Here is a 20,094-nt window from a genome sequence, read left to right as displayed (position 1 = left end):
GCTGGGAAGCCTGCCCTCTTGGGGAAGGAGGGCAGGGCTCCCTCCACCCAGTCAGATCCCTTTCTGGCGATGGGCACCATTTCACCCCTTCAGTCTGGGGGAGGGAGGTGCTGCAGAGGACGCCTTGTGCACAGCCACCTTTGTCAAAGAAACTAGCATCACTGGTGGCCTGGCCTCCAGGGCTGGGCATCCGCACATAGGCAGCAGGCTCTCCCCCAGGAGGGACAGGAGCCCGTGGTGAGAGAGCAGTCAGGCCGGAGCAAGCGGGCTGGACAGGATGTACCCCTAAGCTCTCCCGTTCCCCTTCTCCCTGCATCTGTCTCATCCAAGGGACCTCATGTCTCACATCTCACTCTCTCTTTCACCCTAGGTGCCAGGAAAATGCACAGCATGGGGTCAAGGAAAGACCCTAGTCCTCCGAGAACCAGGATGAAGGGGCCTGGGGTATGGGCACCAGGGCCAAACTGCGAGGGAGGGGACGGGAGGGAGGGGGGAGGGGAGGGGAGGGAGGATGGAGGAGGGGAGGGGAGGAGGGGGAGGGAGGGAGGAGGGGAGGAGAAGGATGGGGGCATGGCATGCGCTTTCCACCCTCCAGAGCCTTCTGCCCCCAGCCCACTGGGCAGGCTTCCACCTCCCAGGCTGCAGAAAGCCATTCAAATATTTATCCTTGTTTCATTTTCCAAAAGGGGAACGAAGAGAAAGCAATAGAAAGAGAGAGAGAGAGAGGAGAAAAAAAAAAATCCAAGTTTCTCATTTGAAAGTTAATTAGTCTAATTAGGTCTAATTAAGAGCCCCCAACACAATGCAGCTCACAGATGAACTGCCGGTCTCCTCATTTCCTCTGGTTCTCATTTCAGACCGAGCGTGGGGAAGCCTGGAAGGGGGCCGGCTCTGACACGGGCACGGGTGGGGTCCCCTCACTCCTGGGGGGGCAGGTGGGGGGCCCACGGATTCCTCCACAGCAGGCCCTCCTCGGGTGGCACTGGAAGGACTTCCTAGTCAATCGCCACCCCCGTCCTACTTGCTGGCTCCGGGGCCCCTGGAGGAACTCTGGCTTCCCCGGGAGGTCACTGTCGGCTCTTCTGGCATCAGCCGGGGAGCCGGTCTGAGCCCTGTTCTCTGGGTTGATCTGGCGTTTGCGCCCAGGGCATGTCCCTCCTTGGGCACGGGATGGAGGACGAGATGGTTGGATGGCATCACCGACTAAATGGACGTGAGTCTGAGCAAGCTCTGGGAGATGGTGAAGGACAGGGAAGCCTGGCGTGCCGCAGCCCATGGGGTCGCAGAGTCGGACACGACTTGGCAGCTGAACAACAATGCCCCTCCCCCTGGTTCCGCAGGCTTCTAGAAGTCAGGTGGGGTCAGAAAGCCATTAGGGGCTGGGTCCTGGCTTGGGGACTGGGCACCTGCTGCCGTGGGGGAGGAAAGATGACCCCAGACCCTAGGTTTACAGGCAGGGAAACTGAGGTGCAGGGTGGGGTGGATGAAATGTCGCAGAGTTCTGACCCGGGCCGTGGCAGAGGGGTGCTGGGAACCGGGTCCAATGGGCCACGAGTCTGAGCTCTGCCTCCGCCCTCTTCCTGCTCCTCCCAGGGCCCCAGCAGGGCAAACCCTGACCCCAGACAGGATTCGAGAGACCCAGCTCCCACCCAGCACAGCTGCCGGGAGGCCGCCCGGCAGGCCCACAGCGGGGGCTGAGTGCAGGAAAGAAGGCCAGGGCAGGTTCCAGGGGAGCCCGCCACAAGGCGCTGGCAGCCGAGGTTCTGACTCAGGCGCTGCAGACCCAGCAAAGCAGCAGCGCGAATGGCTGGAGGGGCTGATTTCTGAACCAAGATCAAAAGAATTAAGTAGGCTTAGCTCCGAGCAGAGGATGCAGGGGAATCCTTGAGCCACCCACAGGGAGGTGAGGCTGTTGAAAGGGGGTGGGGGGATTCAGGAGGGTGGGCACAGCTTGGTGACATAGAAACCCCCCGGGTGCTGTAGCCCAGTATGGGAGGCCCAGCCCCCGAGAGTGTACCCCAGAGCCGCTGAAGCGGGGGGCTCGGCCCTCATCTGCCCGAGGGAAGTCTCGGGGAGCTCAGGGCCCATCACCCCTCCTGCCGCGGCTGCCCCAAGCCAGATCTGGCTGGGGACTCCAAACAAAGCGAAGGCGCCAAGAAAGTTTTGGATTATAGAAATTCTGTCTGCAGAATTTCTCTGTGGCCACACACCATACACCTTTATTGAAAGTCACTGCATTGTACACCTTATAGGAGGCGAGTGTTCTGAAATGCAAGTTACACCTCAACAAAGCTGTGAAATATTGTAAGGGGAAGGGACTGGAGGCCCTGGCCTCTGGGTGCCTAGAAACACCCTCAAAATAGTGACCACGTGGACACCAAGGGAGCCAAGCTTGAAGGTGGGCTCTGCTGGCAGGGTCCCAGTTGCTGGTTATGGCTGTTTGGGTAACACAGGCATGTCATCCCCCACTTTTTGAGCCTTCTCTGTGCCTCAGTTTTTCTCTTCTGTAAAATGGGCTCACAGTCTACACCCTGGGGCTGCTGGCAAACTCATGAGACAGCGGTGCCAAGCATAAGGCCATGAAATGCCAGCGAGGCCATGAAATGCCAGCACTTTCTTCCCCCCTTTCCAGGGTCCATCGTAGGGCAGCACTGGTCTGGGGGTGGGGGTGTGTCTCCACGCTGCATTGTACCTGGGTCTGGTGGTGACACACGGTCTTCTGACCTCTCACCCTCTCCCATGCTGCCCTCCTCTCACCCCAAGCCTGCTCCGGGCCCAGGTCTGCCTCCCTGCTCCCAGCGGGAGGGCACCTGGGTGGGTGCTCCTGTCTCCCTAGCACAGCTGTCCACCTCTTGCCTGGATTTCTCGCTCTAGACTCTCCCAGTCAGTCCTGGGGCCTCTGCCAGCCCAGCTCCATCCAGGCCCCCGGGCAGAGCCAGAGATGCCAGTGAGGCCTTGGGAAGCTGCCTCTCTTTGGTTGCTGGGTTCTCTACTCTGATTCCCAGCCCAAGGGCAGCATATTGCCCTCAAAAGGCTCTAGCAATTTCCAACGAGGAGGAAGACGCATAGGTAACAGCTCTCTGACGGCAGGAGGGTGGGGATTCCTGGCTGGATGCAAGCCATAGGGCGGGTGGGCAGTTAGATAAATGGCCAGGTGGTCAGGGCTTTGTTTATGGGAGCTGGAAAACAGCAGAGCTGGCACTGGGAGACTCAGGGTGCCCTGAAGGCTCTGGACGCCCAGGCCCACTGTGACGTCCGGCTCCGAGGGGCACTGACCTGTCCCAGGCACCCTAGTGCCCGTGGGGCCCCGAGGAACTACACAGGCAAGGAACATTTGGCCAGGCAGGGCCTCCTCCAGTGTACACATCCAATTCTAAATGAAAATAAATCCCCATCATCAACTTGTGAATAGGACAATTACACTGCATTTGCTCAAGCATGAGTTTAAATTGTTAATTTGCTAAATGGAAATATTTAAGATAAACTACACATCTTGTGACCTTATTTAGCAATTCCTTCTTCCGGATTTAATATATCTGGGAGCTTTAAACAACAGACGAGGCCACGTCCACCATGGCTGACCCCACCCCAGGCCTGGGGCTGGCCGCTCAGTCTGCCCTATATCATTTATCCCCCTAACGGATGCAATGTCATCCCCACGGACCCAGGAGGAAACTGAGGCCCTGGGATGGAGAGGGGCCGGGGTCACTGAGCAGAGGAGAGGCAGGCCCAGCCCGCTCACTCCTTCCACACCCGCCAGCTTCCTCTTGCCCACTGTGAGCAGAGCGCTGACAGAAGGTGGAGCAGAGGACAGGCGTGCCCAGGGAGGCTTGGCTTCTGGACAACCAGGGCTCTGCGGGAGGCTCCGCCTGCCTCCAGGCCTGGGGGCTGGGCCAGTGAAGGTAGCCCAAGAAGGACAGCCCATGCCTCCTCTGCCAGCCTGTTGGCACGCTGGCTCATCCTCCTAGCTGCCCTGTCCCTGGGTCACGCAGGCCGTGTGTTGGCACACACCTCTGGGGCAGACACTCTAGTCTGGGGAGTGACTCCATCTCCACCCACAGCCCCAAATTCCTAACCACACCGCGGAGGTCTTAGACGCACACATGTCACCCTCGGAACACACAACCCTCCCCCCAGGCTACCTGCTAGGCCTCGGGGACCCCTGAAAGGGCCACCCTTGGCCCTGCCCCACTGCACGGGACCACAGGAATCCTGGGGTCACTTCCTACCTGGGATGTGAGCCCGGAGGAGGTGGGCCCTGCACGCGGGGTGGAGGTAGCCATCCACTGGCCCTCCGACGTCAGAGGTGGACACTCACGCTTACTCAAGCCCAGGCACTTGCCCGAGGGGCACCCATGGCCTGCATTTCACCAGAAGAAACCAGAGGATCTGGGTGTTTCCTTACACACGCCCTAGGCAGGGGCAAAGCTCAGAAAAATGGCCACCCTCTCTGCTTAGGGGCTCCTTCTCATCCTCCCAAACCCATCCATCCATCACGTGCAGGCGGGCGTTGGGTGGGCCTGCCCACAAGGCCTCTGGAAGGGCAGCTAAGGATGACTCTGCAAGTCACACTCAGCCTGGGACCAAGAAACCCACTGCCTCTGCGGTCTGCAAGCCCTCTGAAGGCAGAGCCTGTGCCTTCCTGCTGCAAGACCTGCTCCAGTCCCCAGGAAACAGTAGTGACCAGGCACACTGGGCCCTGCACGGTGTGATTCTGTTAATCTGAAATGTCCAGAACAGGGAAATCCAGAGACAGAGCAGATGAGGGGTTGTCAGGGACTGGGAGAAGGGGAGTGATTGCTTAACATATACGGAGTTTCTCTGGGGGTAGAACTTGACAGTGGTGATGGCTGCAAGACTTTGCAAATACACTAAAAATCAGGGAACTGTTGTACACTGTATAAGTGTGTATTTTATGGCATGTGAATTACGCCTCATAAAAAGAACCACAGATAAGAACTATACAGTTAAAAGAAAAAAAAAGAAAGAAAGAAAGCAAGTGAGAAGGAAGGGAGAGAAGGAAGGAGGAAGTGGGTGGCAGAATGAAAGAGCCAAGCTTCCCCTCTGCCTGGCCCCTGAACACTCCTGTCCTTTGAGCCTTGAAGCCCCACAGATGGAGGTCAGGCTCATCTTTGCTACCGTGGCCACTCAGCCACTTGCCGGCTGGGCCTGGAGGGGTTGCCCGGGTTGGGGGTGTCGGAAAGGACGGTTGGTAAGACAGAAAACAGACCCTTCACTCCCCGAGGCTGCCCGTGGAGGGCAGGCAGGTCTGAGACACACACCGAATGTCTACTGAGCACCCTGGGGTACCAGGCACTGTCCTAGGTGCTGGGAAAAGAGAGTGAACACCCCAGTCCTCCCCCTGGTAGAGGCAGACAAACACGTGAAATGTGGAGTGTGCCAGAAATCCACAAACCCTCTGCAGAAAAACACAGCAAAGGGACGGTAAGAGAGCAAGGTGGGGAGGGGAGGCTGCACTTCTAAATGGCTTAATAACAATCAAGAGGGGTCTCGTGAGAGAGCCGAGTCTGGGAGGAAATGAGGAGGCATGTCACGCGAGTGTCTGGGGACCAGCACTCCCGGCGGAAGGAAGACACGAGAACAAAGGCCAGGAGGCTGGAGCTACTGGGGAAGAAACACACATTCCTTCTGCTCAGGCAGGCAAGCGGGCCCAGCCATCCCAGGTAACCCCTGCGTCATTCCCTTCCAATGCGTTTTTCCCACCAGGCCCCCTCGTCCGTGAGGCCCTCCCTGGTGGTATAGAGGTGACCTGTGACCTTGCCACCCCTCCCTTGATGCTCCCCTCCGCTCCCCTTCCACCCAAGAGGCCACCTGCCCCCAGGCTCCTGCCATACACCTCCCTGGCCAGGTGTTTGTGGAGTGACTTGGGGGCACTGGGCGGGTGCGTGTGGGGCCACTGCCTGCTCTGGAGCCGGGGAGCTGTCCTCATCTATCTACCTTGCACCTGAGCCCTGGAGCACGTTTATTCTGGGGATGGCAGGATCCAGGAGGGACTGCCTCTGCACCAGCCGGGCTCAGACCAGATGCTAATGCAGGACATGAGGTGAAGATGTTCAGCATCCAGAAGGGCAGAGCCAGATGTTCACACATGTCTGGGGGCACTTGCCCTGATCCTGCCCGACAGACCCGAAAGGAGGCTGGAGGAGTGGGTCCTCTGCTAGGGCGTATAGCCTGCCCTGGTGCCCACAGGAGGACCCCGGGCCAGTGAGCGAGAGGGGAGGCCTTTCTGCACCAAGCAGCCAGAGCCTGGGGGCTCACAAGGGCACTCATCACACACCAGCACCAACCTCAAGCCAGAAACCACTGATTCCACAGGGACCCTCCTTCTCCGTGACCCATCTGTTAGCATGTCCTGGGGCACACCTCTTGGACAAAATCTCCTCCGTCCTCCCCACCTTATTCTCGCTGGAACAGGCCCATCATCTCTGCCCAGTCCTGACCGCTGCCTGGTCTGTAGTCTCCTTCCCATCCCAGATTCATATCCTCCTTACCTACAGAGCTGATCATGTCACTGCCCTCCTCTAAGACCTTCCATGGCCACATGTGAAAAACGGCCACATTTCTCAGCCTAGACTCAGAACCATTCCCATTGTCATTCTTTCCCTCACGCCCTGCATACTGGGCAGTCCAGGAACCCATCCTGAACCCACTTCACTCTTTGTCTCTCTGTATAAGCTGTCCCTTCCCATTGGGATGGTCCTGCCCACAAACTCACCTGTAGCAGGTTTCAGTCCCGTCAATACCCAGCAATGAGCCGAGCTCCCCCGAGCCTCCTTCCCAGTTGCCCCAGGTGGAGCTTACCTCATTCCTTCTAGACAGATCTGCCACCCATCTAGGGCAGCCACCAGCCCCACGTGGCTACTGAGTATTTGAAATCTGGCTGGTCCGATGCGCGCTAAGCCGTGAATGAAAAACACACGGTGAATTTCACAGATGTAGCATGAAAAAGAAGCATGCCAAACATCTCCGGCATATTTAGATTGGTTAAATGTTGCAACAAACATATTTTGGATTGGGTGAAATACAATATGCCATTAAAACAAACTTCACCTGTGTCTTTTCACGCTGGCTGACATGGCTACTAGAAAACGCAGCATTGCACAGGCTCCCGCTGCACCTCTATGCTACTCTGTGCTGGAGGCTGGCAAACTTTTCCAGCAAATATTTTGAGCTCTGCGGGCCATATGGTTTCTGTTGCATCTGCTCAACTCAGCCGCTGCGACGTGAAAGCTGCCACAGACAGCGCGTAAACAAACGAACGTGGCCGTGTTCCAACAAAACTTCTTCTTTTTTTTTTTTTTTTAATAAAAACAGACGGTGGGATGGATTTGGCCCAAGGATCCCTGTTCAGAATCACTGGTTTCCAGACTTCCGAAAAGGACTACTTAGTGAAATGTATTTTTAAAAAGAGGGGTGGTGGAGGATTTGAGTTGCCAGCCTTTTATTTTACCAAATAAGGACATTGACAATGTGAACAGCGAGCGTCACCGTCACTTACTTAAAACAGACATTTCACACACAAAAGTGAATAGCTTCATCTTTATGAGAAACGTCACTATGCTTGGATTCTCTGTTTTCCCACTTTGCCAGGGGTAGGTGGAGACTTTGTCAAGGATGCAGCCCATCGGTAGACTGGCCCCAGGAGCAGTGGGGCTCTGAGACCTGCAGCCACAAGAAGGATCTGAGGGCCACCCCATCCACATCCCTCCAAAACACACCAAGTTCTGGAGCCACGCGACTCCCCCAGACTCCCCCTGTTCCACGCCGATCCCGACACTGGAGGTTTACAGAGAACATAAGGTCTGCGTTTCTCATGGCTCCCCACACTGCCCATCCGTAGACCAGACTTTGAGCAGCGAGGCCTAGAGCTGACTTTCTGTGATGATGGAAAAGTTCTGGATCTGCCCAGCATGTTAATCACAGCACTCGGGGAGCACAGAGCCCTGGAAACGTGGCCAATCTGAGTGGAGAGGTGCCGTATGTGTAAACCCACACCAGATTTCAAAGACTTGGTACAAAAACAAGAATGTAAGCTATCTCATTAAGTGTTTCCTATTAATCATATGTGATAGCACAATATTTGGGATATCCTGGGCTAAATAAGGGCTTCCCAGGTGCCCTAGTGGTAAAGAATCTGCTTGCCAATGCAGGAGATGCAGGTTCGATCCCTGGGTTGGGACGATCTCCTGGAGGAGGGCATGGCAACCCATTTCAGTATTCTTGACTGGGGAATCCCATGGACAGAGGAGCCTGGTGGGTTATGGTTCACAGGCTCGCAAAGAGCCAGACATGACTGAAGCGACTGTGCACGCATGCACGGGTTAAATAAAATGTATTACTGAGACCCATCTCACCTGTTCCTTTTCAGTTCTTTCAAGTAGCTACTAGAAAATGTAAACTTTCCCACTGGCTGGCACTATATATTTTTATTGGACAGTGCTGCTCTAGAGCTTCTGAGGTAGAGAACCAGTCAGCCTCTGTTGCAGTCCTCTGATGACAGGGAACTTACCACGTCACATAACAACCAGTGCAAAAGCTGCAAGGTGCCAGTTAGAAATGCTCTTTGAGATTTTTCTTTAAAACCACTGCCTGTTCCCACCCTCTGCTCCTGTCCAGGCAGAAAGGGTCTGTTGTCCCTTACATGCCAACCTGCCGACCTCAGCCGAGATCCGGGTTGAGTCCCTACGCACCTTTAACTGAGCCTGCTAATCACCCTTCGCTGAACACACCACGGTTCGACAGTAACTTGCCTCCTAAAATACAATTGGGATGGAAAACCCCACCCATTCGTTCTCCATTTCTAACCCCACGTCCAGGTCTGGGCAGCCCTGGCCTGGTCCTGCTTGCTCACTTACTGATGAGGGAGTGAGGCCCAGAAGGACGGCAGGTCGGGCAGAGCGGCAATCGGACTTGAACGTTCCTGACTCTTAATCCAGGCCTTCCCCCAGCATGCCGCCCCCTGCAGCTCGAGTCAGATTAAGTTGCACACTACCCACCTTCTACGGGGACTGGTTTCCGAGGGCCTCATCTTGGGACCCCCCTTGCATACCTGTCCCAGGCCCTGCATGCACCACACATGGAACCCGAACTGTCCGAGCTCTCTTCCGGCTTCTCAACACACACAACCCCACACGTGCACACACACAACACACAACCCACATGCACACAGTATACAACCTCACTTACACACATGCACTCGATCCCCTTAGCACAGCACAGGCGCAGATGACATCTGTCCAACTGAGACGGCGCCCAGGGAGCCGTGATCTGAGCGCCGGGTTCTCCCGGGGACGGGGACAGCATGAGTCCTGGCAGAGCACAGCCCGTGCTCCTGGTTCGGATTAAGTGCTCGCCGCCCTCTCAGGGGGACCTGCTGCCCCGCCACTCGGCCTCCACCGTGTGTCCTTCACGTCCACCTCCACCCATCACCATTCTAACCTGCCTTTCTGTGGACCCAACCCCTCCCCTGGGCACCAGAATGAGAGCTCCATGAGGGCAGGGAGAATGCCCGACCGGGCAACATGCAGGGGCCCCCGGCGCTGCTTCTGGACGGTACTTTGGCTCAACCCTCAGCATCCTGCCATCGGTATCCTGGCTATGCACACGAGCCACAGAGGCCCCGAGAGGCCAGAGTGCGCTGGCCAAAGGGCCAGTCGCGGAGGGACCCAGGACGGCCAGTGTGTTCCCCCAGCCATTCCCCCTTCTGGGGTGATGCAGGGGGACCTATGGCCACTCCAAGGCAGGTGTGGGCACCTCCTCTCAGGGCCACTTGGTGGGGGTGACCCTGGGGGTCTACACGGGACCGGCCCTGCACCGGCTCAGGAAGCGGGACAAAGCAGCCTCCTTCCAGCTCGGGGGTGGGGGGCACTCAGCGGTCAACCCTCTCCTGTGAGTCCCCACTGCGGCCCTGGACAAGCTCCCATGGTCAGACGTGGAGCTGACTCACCACGCCCGGCACACCCGAGCCGCCCGTTGGGGTGATTAAGAGGCTGGATGCCATGGCTGGGTGGGAGACTCCATGCCTGGTGATGGAGCAGGTATCGGCTGGGGGTGGGGGAGAGGGTAGGGGTCTCTGCACCTCTAGAAGTCCTCTGAAGGGGAAGGAAAGATGATGTAAAATCCCAACCGAGAAGCTGGACACAGAAGCCCTGGCCACAAAGGGAAGGCACTGGCTGGTTCCCTTCTCAGACCACCCGGCTGGGCTCTGGACACATCCTAGGAAGCAGAAAAGGAGAGCTGTGTGCTGCTCCTAGAACCAGTTCTCTCTGGTTGAGTGGGACCTGTGAGCCCCAGGAAGCAGAGGACAGGGGGCTCTTATTCTCAACTCTACACCCAGGGCCCACTGCAGAGCCTGGGACAAACAGCTGCTGCATAAATAACTCGTGGCTGCTGACCCTCCTCCTCCTCCTCCTCCTCCTTCTCTTTTGACTTCCTAAGCTGCTCAAGGGTCCCTGGGGTGGAAAGACCTTGCCTGCCCTCCTGGGGCTCCTGACTGCTCAGAGGCTGCAGACTTGTCTCTGTGGTAGCTGGTGGGTACTTCGCTGTGGCAGGTGGGCTGGCCCCAGAGCCACCCATGGGCTCCCCGAAGCAGCCGAGGCTTCCCGCCCAAGTCCAAGTCCCAGCCCCACCCAGTCTCCTTCCAGAACTGGATTCACTCCCCTGGGGACCCTGGACATGAAGGACCACAACCAGCAGTGATGGTGATGCAAAAGGCTGGAGTCAGTCCCGTGGTCCCAAGAAAATGCAATGTGTAACGCATGCACAGCCCCGGACAGAACCATGTAACAGTCTGGCTGATAGGTTGACAGGTCATGGAGGGCGCTGGCCAGAATCTAGGGGAGGAGGAGGGGCTGGAGTCCCTGGGAGGAAGGCAGGGGCGAAGGGGAAAATGGCGCAAGTGGATACGGGAGAGGTGAGAACACAGGCTGGGGGGAAGGGGAGGAGAGGGCCGCAGAGCCCCAGCAGCAGGGAATATTCTAGGGGCAGCCGCTGACCCGAAGGTGGAGGGAAAGGCTGACGGCTGGAGGAGGCACGGAAAGAGGTGTTGAAGAAGAGGCGTGAGGAGGGTCAGCAATGTGCAGCCTCGCTGGGGTCCCCAGGGGTCCCGGGTGGCCACCAAGGCCCCTCTGCAGGCCAGCAGTGTACTGCTGCCTCAGGGACCTGGAGGGGACTCGGCACTGGTCACAGACAAGCCCCCAGCTGCCGACCTCCCTCCTGACACCCGCCCTCCTGTGAGGGACCACTGTCTTTGGCCCGGGTTCGAGTTGGGTGGCAAGTGCCGCCCCAGAGCTGGCTTGAGGTCCTGCCAGCCTCCCTCTTCCCACCCCAGGAACCTGATACTCTGCTCTGAGCTGCCTGTGGGTGACCGTCCCCAGGACCGAGGACAGGAGACGGAGGGCACTTGGGCTGGGACCTCAGCCTCGCCTCCTCCACGGGTGGTGGCATTCTGTGACCCCCCAAGTTGTGGGGCTCAGTGCCTGCCCGCTGGTCTGGTGGGCTGTGGGCATCTGGCCGTGCCAGGGGGAGAGGAGAGGCTGCAAGCGAGGTCTGCTGGGCTGCAGTATTCTTCCCTGCCCTCTGCTGACCTCCCAGCATGCCAACTGGCTGTTGGCCTCGCCCATGCCCGCCAGCCCTGCTCCTCTGCCCTGGGAAAACCTGTCCCCAGCCCCATGCACCTCGCCTCTGGGCAGGGAGGCCCCAGAGCAGAGTTGGGGGTCTGAGGCCACTCAGCTCTGCCCAGTCTTCACACACTGCTGGGTCTGACCCTCCTACCCAAGGTGGCCCTCCATCCATGCCCAGGGCTGGACCCCCTCAGCCACCACTCCTTGCCACGCTCATTGCCTGTGCAGCCAGACATAGCTTGCTCCATGCTCTTCAGAGAAACCCACTCACCCCAAGGAGCAAGATACAACAGGCCAGGCCCCTCAGGTTTCAGAGGCAGGCTGCTTCCATGTTCCCCAACTCAAGACTGCAGCTGCCTTACTTCTCCTTTGCACATGGCGAGGAAAGCGGCTGGAGGGTGGGGGCAGCTTGCTCCTCACTAGTGTGTGATTTCTGGGGTCCGTCTGCCTGAGCTAGAATCCGGGCTCTGCTCCTCAGGGGCTTTACAAGTTAACTATTACCTAACCTCTCCGTGGGCTTCCCAGAGGGCTCAGTGGTAACGAATCTGCCTGCCAATGCAGGAGACCTGAATTCGATCCCTGGGTCAGCAAGGGATTCCCTTCCTGGAGAATGGAATGGCAAGCCACTCCAGTACTCTTGCCTGGAGAATCCCATGGACAGAGGAGCCTGGTGGGCTACAGTCCATGGGGTCGCAAGAGAGTCGGACATGACCGAGCGACTAAATAGCAACAATAAAAACCTCTGCGCACCTCAGTTTCAACTATAAGACATACACATACACTCAGTGGATTCAGGAACAAACATGCGCTGCCGAAGAGCAAAAACTGGCGAAGAACCCACAGCAATAACTGAGTTACTTGAGCAATCAAACGATGCCAGAGTAAGCTGGTTTCCCCCTAAGGTTGGATGGTTCAAGGCACAGGCACCTAGAACAGAGCCATCCACAAGGATTCCCTGGGGCAGGGCAGGGCGGGGTGGGGTGTGGGGGCCCCTTGACCAGTTGGCTTAGTTTTAGAATGAGTGTCATGAGACCTCGACTACTGGTCTGATGAAGTTCTCCAGTTCATGGGATAATTTTTAGGATATGGCAGCTCTGGCCACCAGTACAGACCTCAATAGCCCGTACTTCTTAAGATGCAGGTGGAAAGTTGCTGTTCCGTGCCTGTTCCTGTCCTCTGGCTGGGGAGTACTCACAGGTACGTTATGTTACCACAAACAAGCGTGTCTCAGATGGGGTCCTTGGAATTGCACCGTGGTGATGTGCCAGCAGCCTGGAAACAGAGACGAGATGCCCAGGCGTGCACAGAAGGTGCTGCCTTTGCTACGGCAATTAATCCTCAGTAAAAATTCCGGTGACTAGCAGTGCTGCTACCCCAAAGATAATGATTCTTAATAAGAACAGAGCTTCCTAACCAACCTCAAAACAGACCCTAGAATTCCCGGGCCTCCCCGAGGGGCCTTCGGGTTCCACCCCCCAAGGGAATGCTTTTTCGACCAACTCCAAGAAGCAATCTGTCTTCCATCAAGAGGCTGGATGGACACACCACGTCCTCTGAGGAAACTTCCGCTGACCAGCAATGTTCATGCCAATGGCTACCAAAGCTCTCTGTGATTTCACCTTGATTAAGAACGTAAAGACGACAAGATGGGCACAATTCTAAACACAGCCCCTCGGGAAGACCCCAGGTGCTCAACTCTCCAGGGTCTGGTCCCTCTCTGACCTGCCAGCAACCTGCCAAATACAGTTTCTGCCTCTCTGTCACCAAAGCTCGTTTTTTAGAAAACTTAAGGCACTTAACATCTCTCTCTCTCCCTGAGTGATTCCCCGGCTTCCCAATTGGATGTAGTGATAATACTCTCTTTCTTAGGACACTACAGCTTAGTAATAAGTGATTATCGTGACAAAAATTCCCATTCTGTGGGTTTGGGGGTTTTTCTTCCCACTGTCTATAACTTTCTTCTACTGGAACCCAGACTAGCACCCCCCTCCAACCCCCATGGGGAGACTTGCTGACATTCCGGATTTCCAGATGAGGTCCTTTTTGCTCTGAAAGATGCTAAGTAGCAGTCCCACCTTCGCTGGCAGCAATGTACCAGAACAACGGTCTCTCTGTGTCCCATCCCTGGATCCTCATTAGGGACCGGATGTGGGGGACTATAGCCCTGGGCTTTGGACGAGCCAGGGCCCCCAGGTAGCAGGGTGAGAAACCTGGCTTTGTGGGGGCACAACCTGAGAGAGGCTGAGGCCACTCGGGTGAGCTCTGATGGGATACTGGAGCCCAAACCAGCTGACTCGCTCCTGGTGCTGGGTGACCTGAAGTCCTGCCTTGAACTGTTAGAATTCTGAAAAATACCAGCACAGCCGAGAGACTGAGAGGAGGGATGCCTGACAACAAGCTCCTCGAATTAATTATAGAGCCGCTGCGTCTCAGAGGGGACCCGGCCCTGTGCTCTGCACACTCGGGGTACAGCCCATGCTGTGAGGAAAGGTTGATGCTTTAATAGAAGAGAGAACAGAATTCTCCTGGTGGAGGTTTTATTTTCGAATTTCCAGTTCGAAAGACTCTATGTTTCAGAAGCTTGCCTGTTTAAACGCGCATCTTAATGCGCCGAAAACTACGTCTCTTGTCTTGCTTGATTTCACGTCTTTTGCTCCTGTTATCAAACGTGTGTTGAGATTGAATACACAGCCTGCATATGGCACCAAGGCTCACTCATGCGGAAGCCCTGCAAGCCCTCGGCGGGATCTTGCAGGGGAGGCAAGCTCCTGGCCAGGGCCACCCTGAGCCCCTCCTCCTCCCAGGACCGCCGCGTTCAGGGGACGCGGGAGGCTGTCTCACTTCAAAGGGGGTTTGGAAGGTGTGGGGTCTTGGACTGAACACTATTATTCGTTTGCTGTTGGTCCTGGGCCACCAGAGCTGCCTGTGCTCCTATAAAAGTGTGTCCCCACAAACAGCCAGGAAATGGCTGCGTTCTAGATCTTTCCCAGTCCACTGAGACACACGACCATCTCCTGTAGAACAACTGTGAAGGAAACTGGGTGCTTCATAGCTTGGCCCAACATGCACACTCTGGCTTTCCCACAAACAATTCTACTCATGGCCGATGCCCACGTGGGATGTGTCTGTCTCATCTGCAGTCTTTTTGCCGTCCCCCCCACCCCTACAGAAAGCTCCAAATGCTACCAGCGGGGGACACATCTACTCACCGCTGGAGGAAGGGAGTGCCTTGGCCTCTGGCCATTTTGGTGCATTTACCCCAACTATGAGCACTGTTCTGACTTCATCAAGACGACACAAAATGTTTGTCTGGCATTATTTGGAAGCATGCCGCTACTTCATCTTAAGTTGACCTCCCATTCAGCCTGGGAGGGACGGTCTTTTGCCCTCTGTCTCAGAGGAAGAGCCTGAGGTTCAGAGAGGAGAAGTGACTTGCCTAACACAGCCAATAAGCTGTGGACTGGTCTCCATTTCTACATTTTACTCATGGAAGCCTTTTCCTGAAGCCCAGAGCACGCCTGTCAGGGGTCCTGGGGGTGAGGCAGATCCTGGATACTTGGAATGGTCGGTCCCATGACCACCTGGGACTGTTTCAGAAATGCAGATCCACAGGCTCCACCTCAGAGATCCCCAGAGGACTCCTGCGCTCATGGAAGTTTAGGAGGCAATGGGAGACGGACCTGCGGGGTGGACCCTCGAGGTCGCACCCTGATCATCTGTGACTCAGTGACGATGGGGAATTTTGGGAATCGGCCCCGGCCTGGGCTTGGATGCCCGCGGCCTGTGGGTATGGGGGCCCTCTTAGCAGCTCTTGTTGCCACTGGGCTGTGTCCAGGACTGCTCAGACATCACAGGTGGTCCTAGGGAGGGTGAGACCAAGGACCAAAGGCTCTGGGTCGCAGGCCGCTTCCGGCCGCCCTCTGCTCCAGATCTGTAGTCAGTCCCCTATCCCTTCCTTTGCAGTTGCTGACATTTGGCAATTCCTTCTGCGTGAATACTAGTGAGGGGCCAACCCAAGCACCCAGCAGCCTCAGGACACAGCCGAGGACCCCATCTTTCTCTACTGTGTCCCCAGCTCAGGCTGGGTCACCTCCGATGGCTCTTTCTTGGCCCCCTGGAGAGCCCACAGGGGTACCAAAGAACAAGAACCCACCATCCAAAGGCCTGCTCCACCTGGACCTCTCTGTGTCTCCAAGAAACATACACTTCTGCCATCCTCCCTTCAAACACACCCCTGGGAGAGGTGGTGGAGCCACACAGTCACTTAGGCCTGGCCTGACTCTGACCATCAGCCTTGGGGTGACATCCTCTGCCCTCTGCCTCCCATCTCTACATCCGGCCCAGGGTACAGACCTGGTCCTATGGGAGCCCTCTCTCTGGGTCAGGCAGGCCCTAGGATGGTCGGCCGGAAGCTCCCTTGGCTTCACCATCTTTCCCCTTCAAGCCCCAGGCCTCCCCAAGCAGTCACCTCGACCCTGCAGGCCCAAGCAGAGGGTGAGGGTCCTTAAGATAAAGAAGGCAGCCTCACAGCATCCCGGAGTGGGGGGTGGGGCAGGGAGGGCAGGTCGGAAGGTGTGGGCAGCTAGGGCGGGTTAGGCAGGGTACTGCAGCCCCCAGCTGGCTCTGGCCAAGCTGGCACCAGGAACTGCAGCCCTGAGAGACCAAAGGGGCTGGAGGAGGCGAGGGAGTCCCCTGCTCTGTCCCCAGTACAATGTCCCCACTGATTCCGCACTGGGTGGGATCATAGGACTCCCGCCCCCCATACCACGGCCCAGCAGGCAGCCGGCAGCTTATGTCCTGTGCGCACCTCCCCGTGGATCGTCCTGGGGATTTGGGGGCTCAGAGTCCCTTGGTTTCCAGCACCCCCCTCGCCAGCCCGAGCTTCCTGCGCAGCCCCGCAGATTGCAAAAGTCTGGCCCAGCCCCCTCCCCGGTTGGAGCTCCAGGGGCCTCCCTAACCAGCCCCACCAGGCGGGTGGCCCGCCTCCCCCGAGGCCCGGCGCGCAGTCCCCGCTGCAGCAGAGCTCCGCGCCCCCATCGTCGCCTCTGCGCGGCCCCCTGGCATTGCCGACCCGACAGAGAGGGGCCCTGCGGCCCGGCGCGAAGTTCCCCAAAGTGACCAGGGTGCCGAGAACCCCTGCCCCCTCCCCGCCCCTCCGGCTTCCCCCGAGACTCCGCCCGCCGCCCCCTCCCGTGCCTTCGGAAAAGTTGCGAGCGACGCCCCAAACTCCAGCCCCCGGCCCCGCGCCGCGCGCGCCCCAGGTGCCCCCGCGCTCGGCCGCCGCGCAGGGGCGCAGTTCCCCCCACCCGGCCCCGGCGCCATGACGCGGGGAGCGCAGCGGGGCCCCGGCGGCGGCGGCGCGGAGGCGGCCGAGTGCGGGTGTGGGCGGCGGCGCGGGGCGCACGTGCGCCGGGCGAGGGGCCGGGGGCCGCTTACCTGTTGGAGGTAGAGGAAGGCGGGCGGGCAGGGCACGGAGTGCGGGAGCATGCTGCCGGAGTTGGACAGCAGGAGGCAGCCCGAGTTCGCCATGGAGCACAGCATGGGGCGGCTGGGGGGCGCCCGGCGGCCGAGGAAGCTCTGCGCTCGCTGCGCGGCTCGCACCCTCCGCGCGTCCCTCGGTGTGTGCGCGCGCCCTGCCTCCCGGGCGCCCTCTCGGTCTCCTCCTCCTCTTCCTCCTCCGGCCCTCCCCTCCCCCTCGTGGCGCTCTTTAAGAGGGAGGCATGGAAGGAAAGCGGCGCGCCTCTGCCCAGTGCTCCCCTGCCCGGGCGGGGACGCTGGAGGGAGAGCGCGCGCGAGAAGATGGCAAGGGAGGCTGTATGCGCGAGAGAATGGCTGAGGGGGAGCCGGGGAGAGGGAGTCCGTCACTTTGGAGCCACCGGAGCCCTGTCTGCAAAGAGTGGTGCGTGTGCGTGTGTGAGTGTGCGCGTGTGCGCGCGTGTGTAGCGGTGGGAGGGGGAGTCCCTGGCGTACTCCAACATCAAACAGCCCCGCGCGGAGGGAAGAGAATCCGGAACGACGGCACAACCGCTGATCGCACACTTAACCCCTCGCCCGCTGGCGCCCGCGCGGCCAGCCCTCGCACCCTCCCACGGGTCTCTCCGCTCCCCTCCTCCTCCTCCCCGCGTCCAACGGCCACTGCCGGCTTTGGGGTCTGGAATCTCCTTTTGCCCCCTGCTCTGTCCACCGGCCGCTGCGGAGAGCAGGAGCCGCTCTGCCGGCTCTGCGGCCCGACCGGAAGGCGCTTGGTCCTGCTTGGCGTTTGGAGAAGCGCCTCTTCTAAGGGAGGCCGGCTCAGTGGCGGGGATGTCGGTGATGTAATGAGGGCATCTACGCAGAGGCTTCCTCGCTGGAGAAGCGTCTCCCGCTGCCCGGGGCTTGGAAACCCGACTGGAGCCCCTGGGAGCCTCTCCCACCCTCCCGCTGGCCCTCGGAGCCCGTTTATACCCCAGCCCTGCCCCAGACACATGGCCTTGTGGACACTAATTTCACCGGGGAGGGCGGCAAGGGGCAGTGGCTACAGCCGCATCCTCCCCTCCCCGTATCCAAACACGCTGGACTTGGTGTGCGCACATCAATGGAGCCTGAGTGCACAATCAGATCCCTGACCCCAGTCCTCGCCTGGCAGAAGTCTTGACTGTGCCCTGCACCGTGACAGGTGTGTGTGTGTGTACACATGTGCATAAATCTGCAGCTTCACCATCCACACACGCACACACACGGGCCTGCCATGTGTCCACACTTGCCAGATGCCCCCTGACCAAGCCCAGTTTACCAGGACAAGCCACAGGTGAGCGTGGCTGTGAGAGGGGCAGCCTGCCCCTCACCACTGTTGGAGGCAGAGACAGCAGGGCCCATACCCAGCCTCTTGCTCCCACTTATGTGTACTTCCTCCGGGCAAGGGGCAAATCCCAGAGACCTAGTGCCGATTCTGGACTCACCAGTCCTGTCTAAAGACACCTGAGATTCCTGTGTCTTACTGTTGGGGAGCAAGCCCTACTCTGGAGGGAAGCAGGGCTGGGACTGCCTGGCAGTGGGAAGACCCACTCACTGGCTTGGGAGTCCAGTGGAGGCACTTGCTGTGTGATCTTAGGAAATTTGCTTGTCCTCTTTGGGCTTTGATTTCTCCCAGCCTGAAAGGTTGCTTGGCTGATGTCTGAGACTTAACACTTGCTGCAGAATGTGTCCATGAGGGCCATTTAGGAAGAAGCAGCAAGGAGGGGCTGTCGGGGGGACACTGAGGCTGGGCTCCCTCCAAGCCATTTGGGAAGAAGCTCAGCTTGAACACATCTGGCAGGGGTGTGCCCCTTGGATGCCCTTCTCTGGGGCACCCCATGTCCCTTGAATGAAACACTTCCTGTTCTTCCTCCTCTAGGACGGAAAAGGCCGGACCACATCTGGCAGGGAGGCAGACAGAAGAAGGGTTGAGAGTCAAAGGAGAGGTAGTGGTGGGAGAGCTGACCATCATGTTGGGTAGCCGTCTTTGCCTGGCCTTTCTTTTGGGGAATCCATCACTGGGCTGATCCCAGAGGTGGCGCTGGCACAGAATGGGGATGGGGGCTATGGACTTGCAGAGACCACCCCTGCCTTCAGGCTGGACAGGTTATTAACTTAGCACCCCAGAAGAGGCACCCCTCCAGCATAGGACAGAGACAGGGTGGTGTGCTGAGGCCTGGGGCACCCGACTGGGTAGAGCGTTTGCCAGCAGAGACCTTGCTCTTCTGTGGCGGGTGGCCTCCCAGGGTGGCGCTGGTCATAGAGCCCGGGCAGCCCTGAAGACTGCCTGCCTCCCAAGTCATGCTGCTCTGTCTTCTTGTTTCAGAAGCCTTCCCCTTCCTCTGTCCTCTTCTGGCACCTCCAGTTGTTACACAGGAATTTGGGGCAGCCATGTGGCATTCACCCTCAGCCCTGGACTCCATGTCCACCCTGGCCATGACCCATTCACTTGCCAACTCAGTGTTGTTACAGAGTAGCTACTGAGATCAACACTTTATCCTTCCCATAAGAGAACTTGGGAGTGTATCCTACACAGTGCCAAAGCACAGGAGACAGACACCCTCTGAGTGGACTCTTATGCCTTTACTTATTATGAATCTGCTGTGTGCAGACACTGCAGCAGTTTCTGGAGCTGTAGAAATAAAGTTCTCCGTGCTGGAAGAGAACACGTCTTCTCATAGGGAAACCAAGCCAGCAAACCAAGACAGCAGCCTCCTGTACCGAGAGCTATGAAAGCACAGGATAGTGGGGCTCTGATCTGGGTGAGCTTAGATGTGGGGTGTGGTCAGGGAAGCTTTCCTGGAGGGACTCCTGAGCTCAGTTATTGGCCCAGAGAAAACGGGTGGTGACTAAAGTGCCAGCCTCGGGAGCAGTATTGCTTCCAGCAGCCTCATACCAGCTCATCAGTGAGCATCTCGGCCCAGGCACCTGCCTTCCAGCCTCACCTCCAGAGGGTGTC

At 58.2% G+C, this 20,094-nt stretch overlaps 1 protein-coding gene across 13 annotated transcripts in view; it reads right to left on the bottom strand.

Moving 5' to 3' along the window:
• RBFOX3 (RNA binding fox-1 homolog 3) overlaps positions 1 to 20,094 on the bottom strand; it is a 440,093-nt gene that overhangs the window by 65,875 nt on the left and 354,124 nt on the right. For 2 of the 13 annotated variants that reach the window (XM_061389812.1, XM_061389820.1), the window contains exon 1: positions 17,079 to 17,210. The exons of 6 other annotated variants lie outside the window; for them this stretch is intronic. In XM_061389812.1, the coding sequence (XP_061245796.1) occupies positions 17,079 to 17,183 (105 nt within the window). In that variant the 5' untranslated portion in view covers positions 17,184 to 17,210. Of the gene's footprint in view, positions 1 to 17,078; positions 17,220 to 20,094 lie in introns of those variants that run through there. 5 more of the 13 variants (XM_061389813.1, XM_061389811.1, XM_061389810.1 and 2 more) reach the window with 5 other exon arrangements.

This window comes from Bos javanicus, chromosome 19, assembly GCF_032452875.1.
Source record: "Bos javanicus breed banteng chromosome 19, ARS-OSU_banteng_1.0, whole genome shotgun sequence".
Taxonomy (NCBI): domain Eukaryota; kingdom Metazoa; phylum Chordata; class Mammalia; order Artiodactyla; family Bovidae; genus Bos; species Bos javanicus.
Note: the sequence above shows the minus strand (reverse complement) of the source record. Positions and strands in the feature narration are given on the sequence as shown.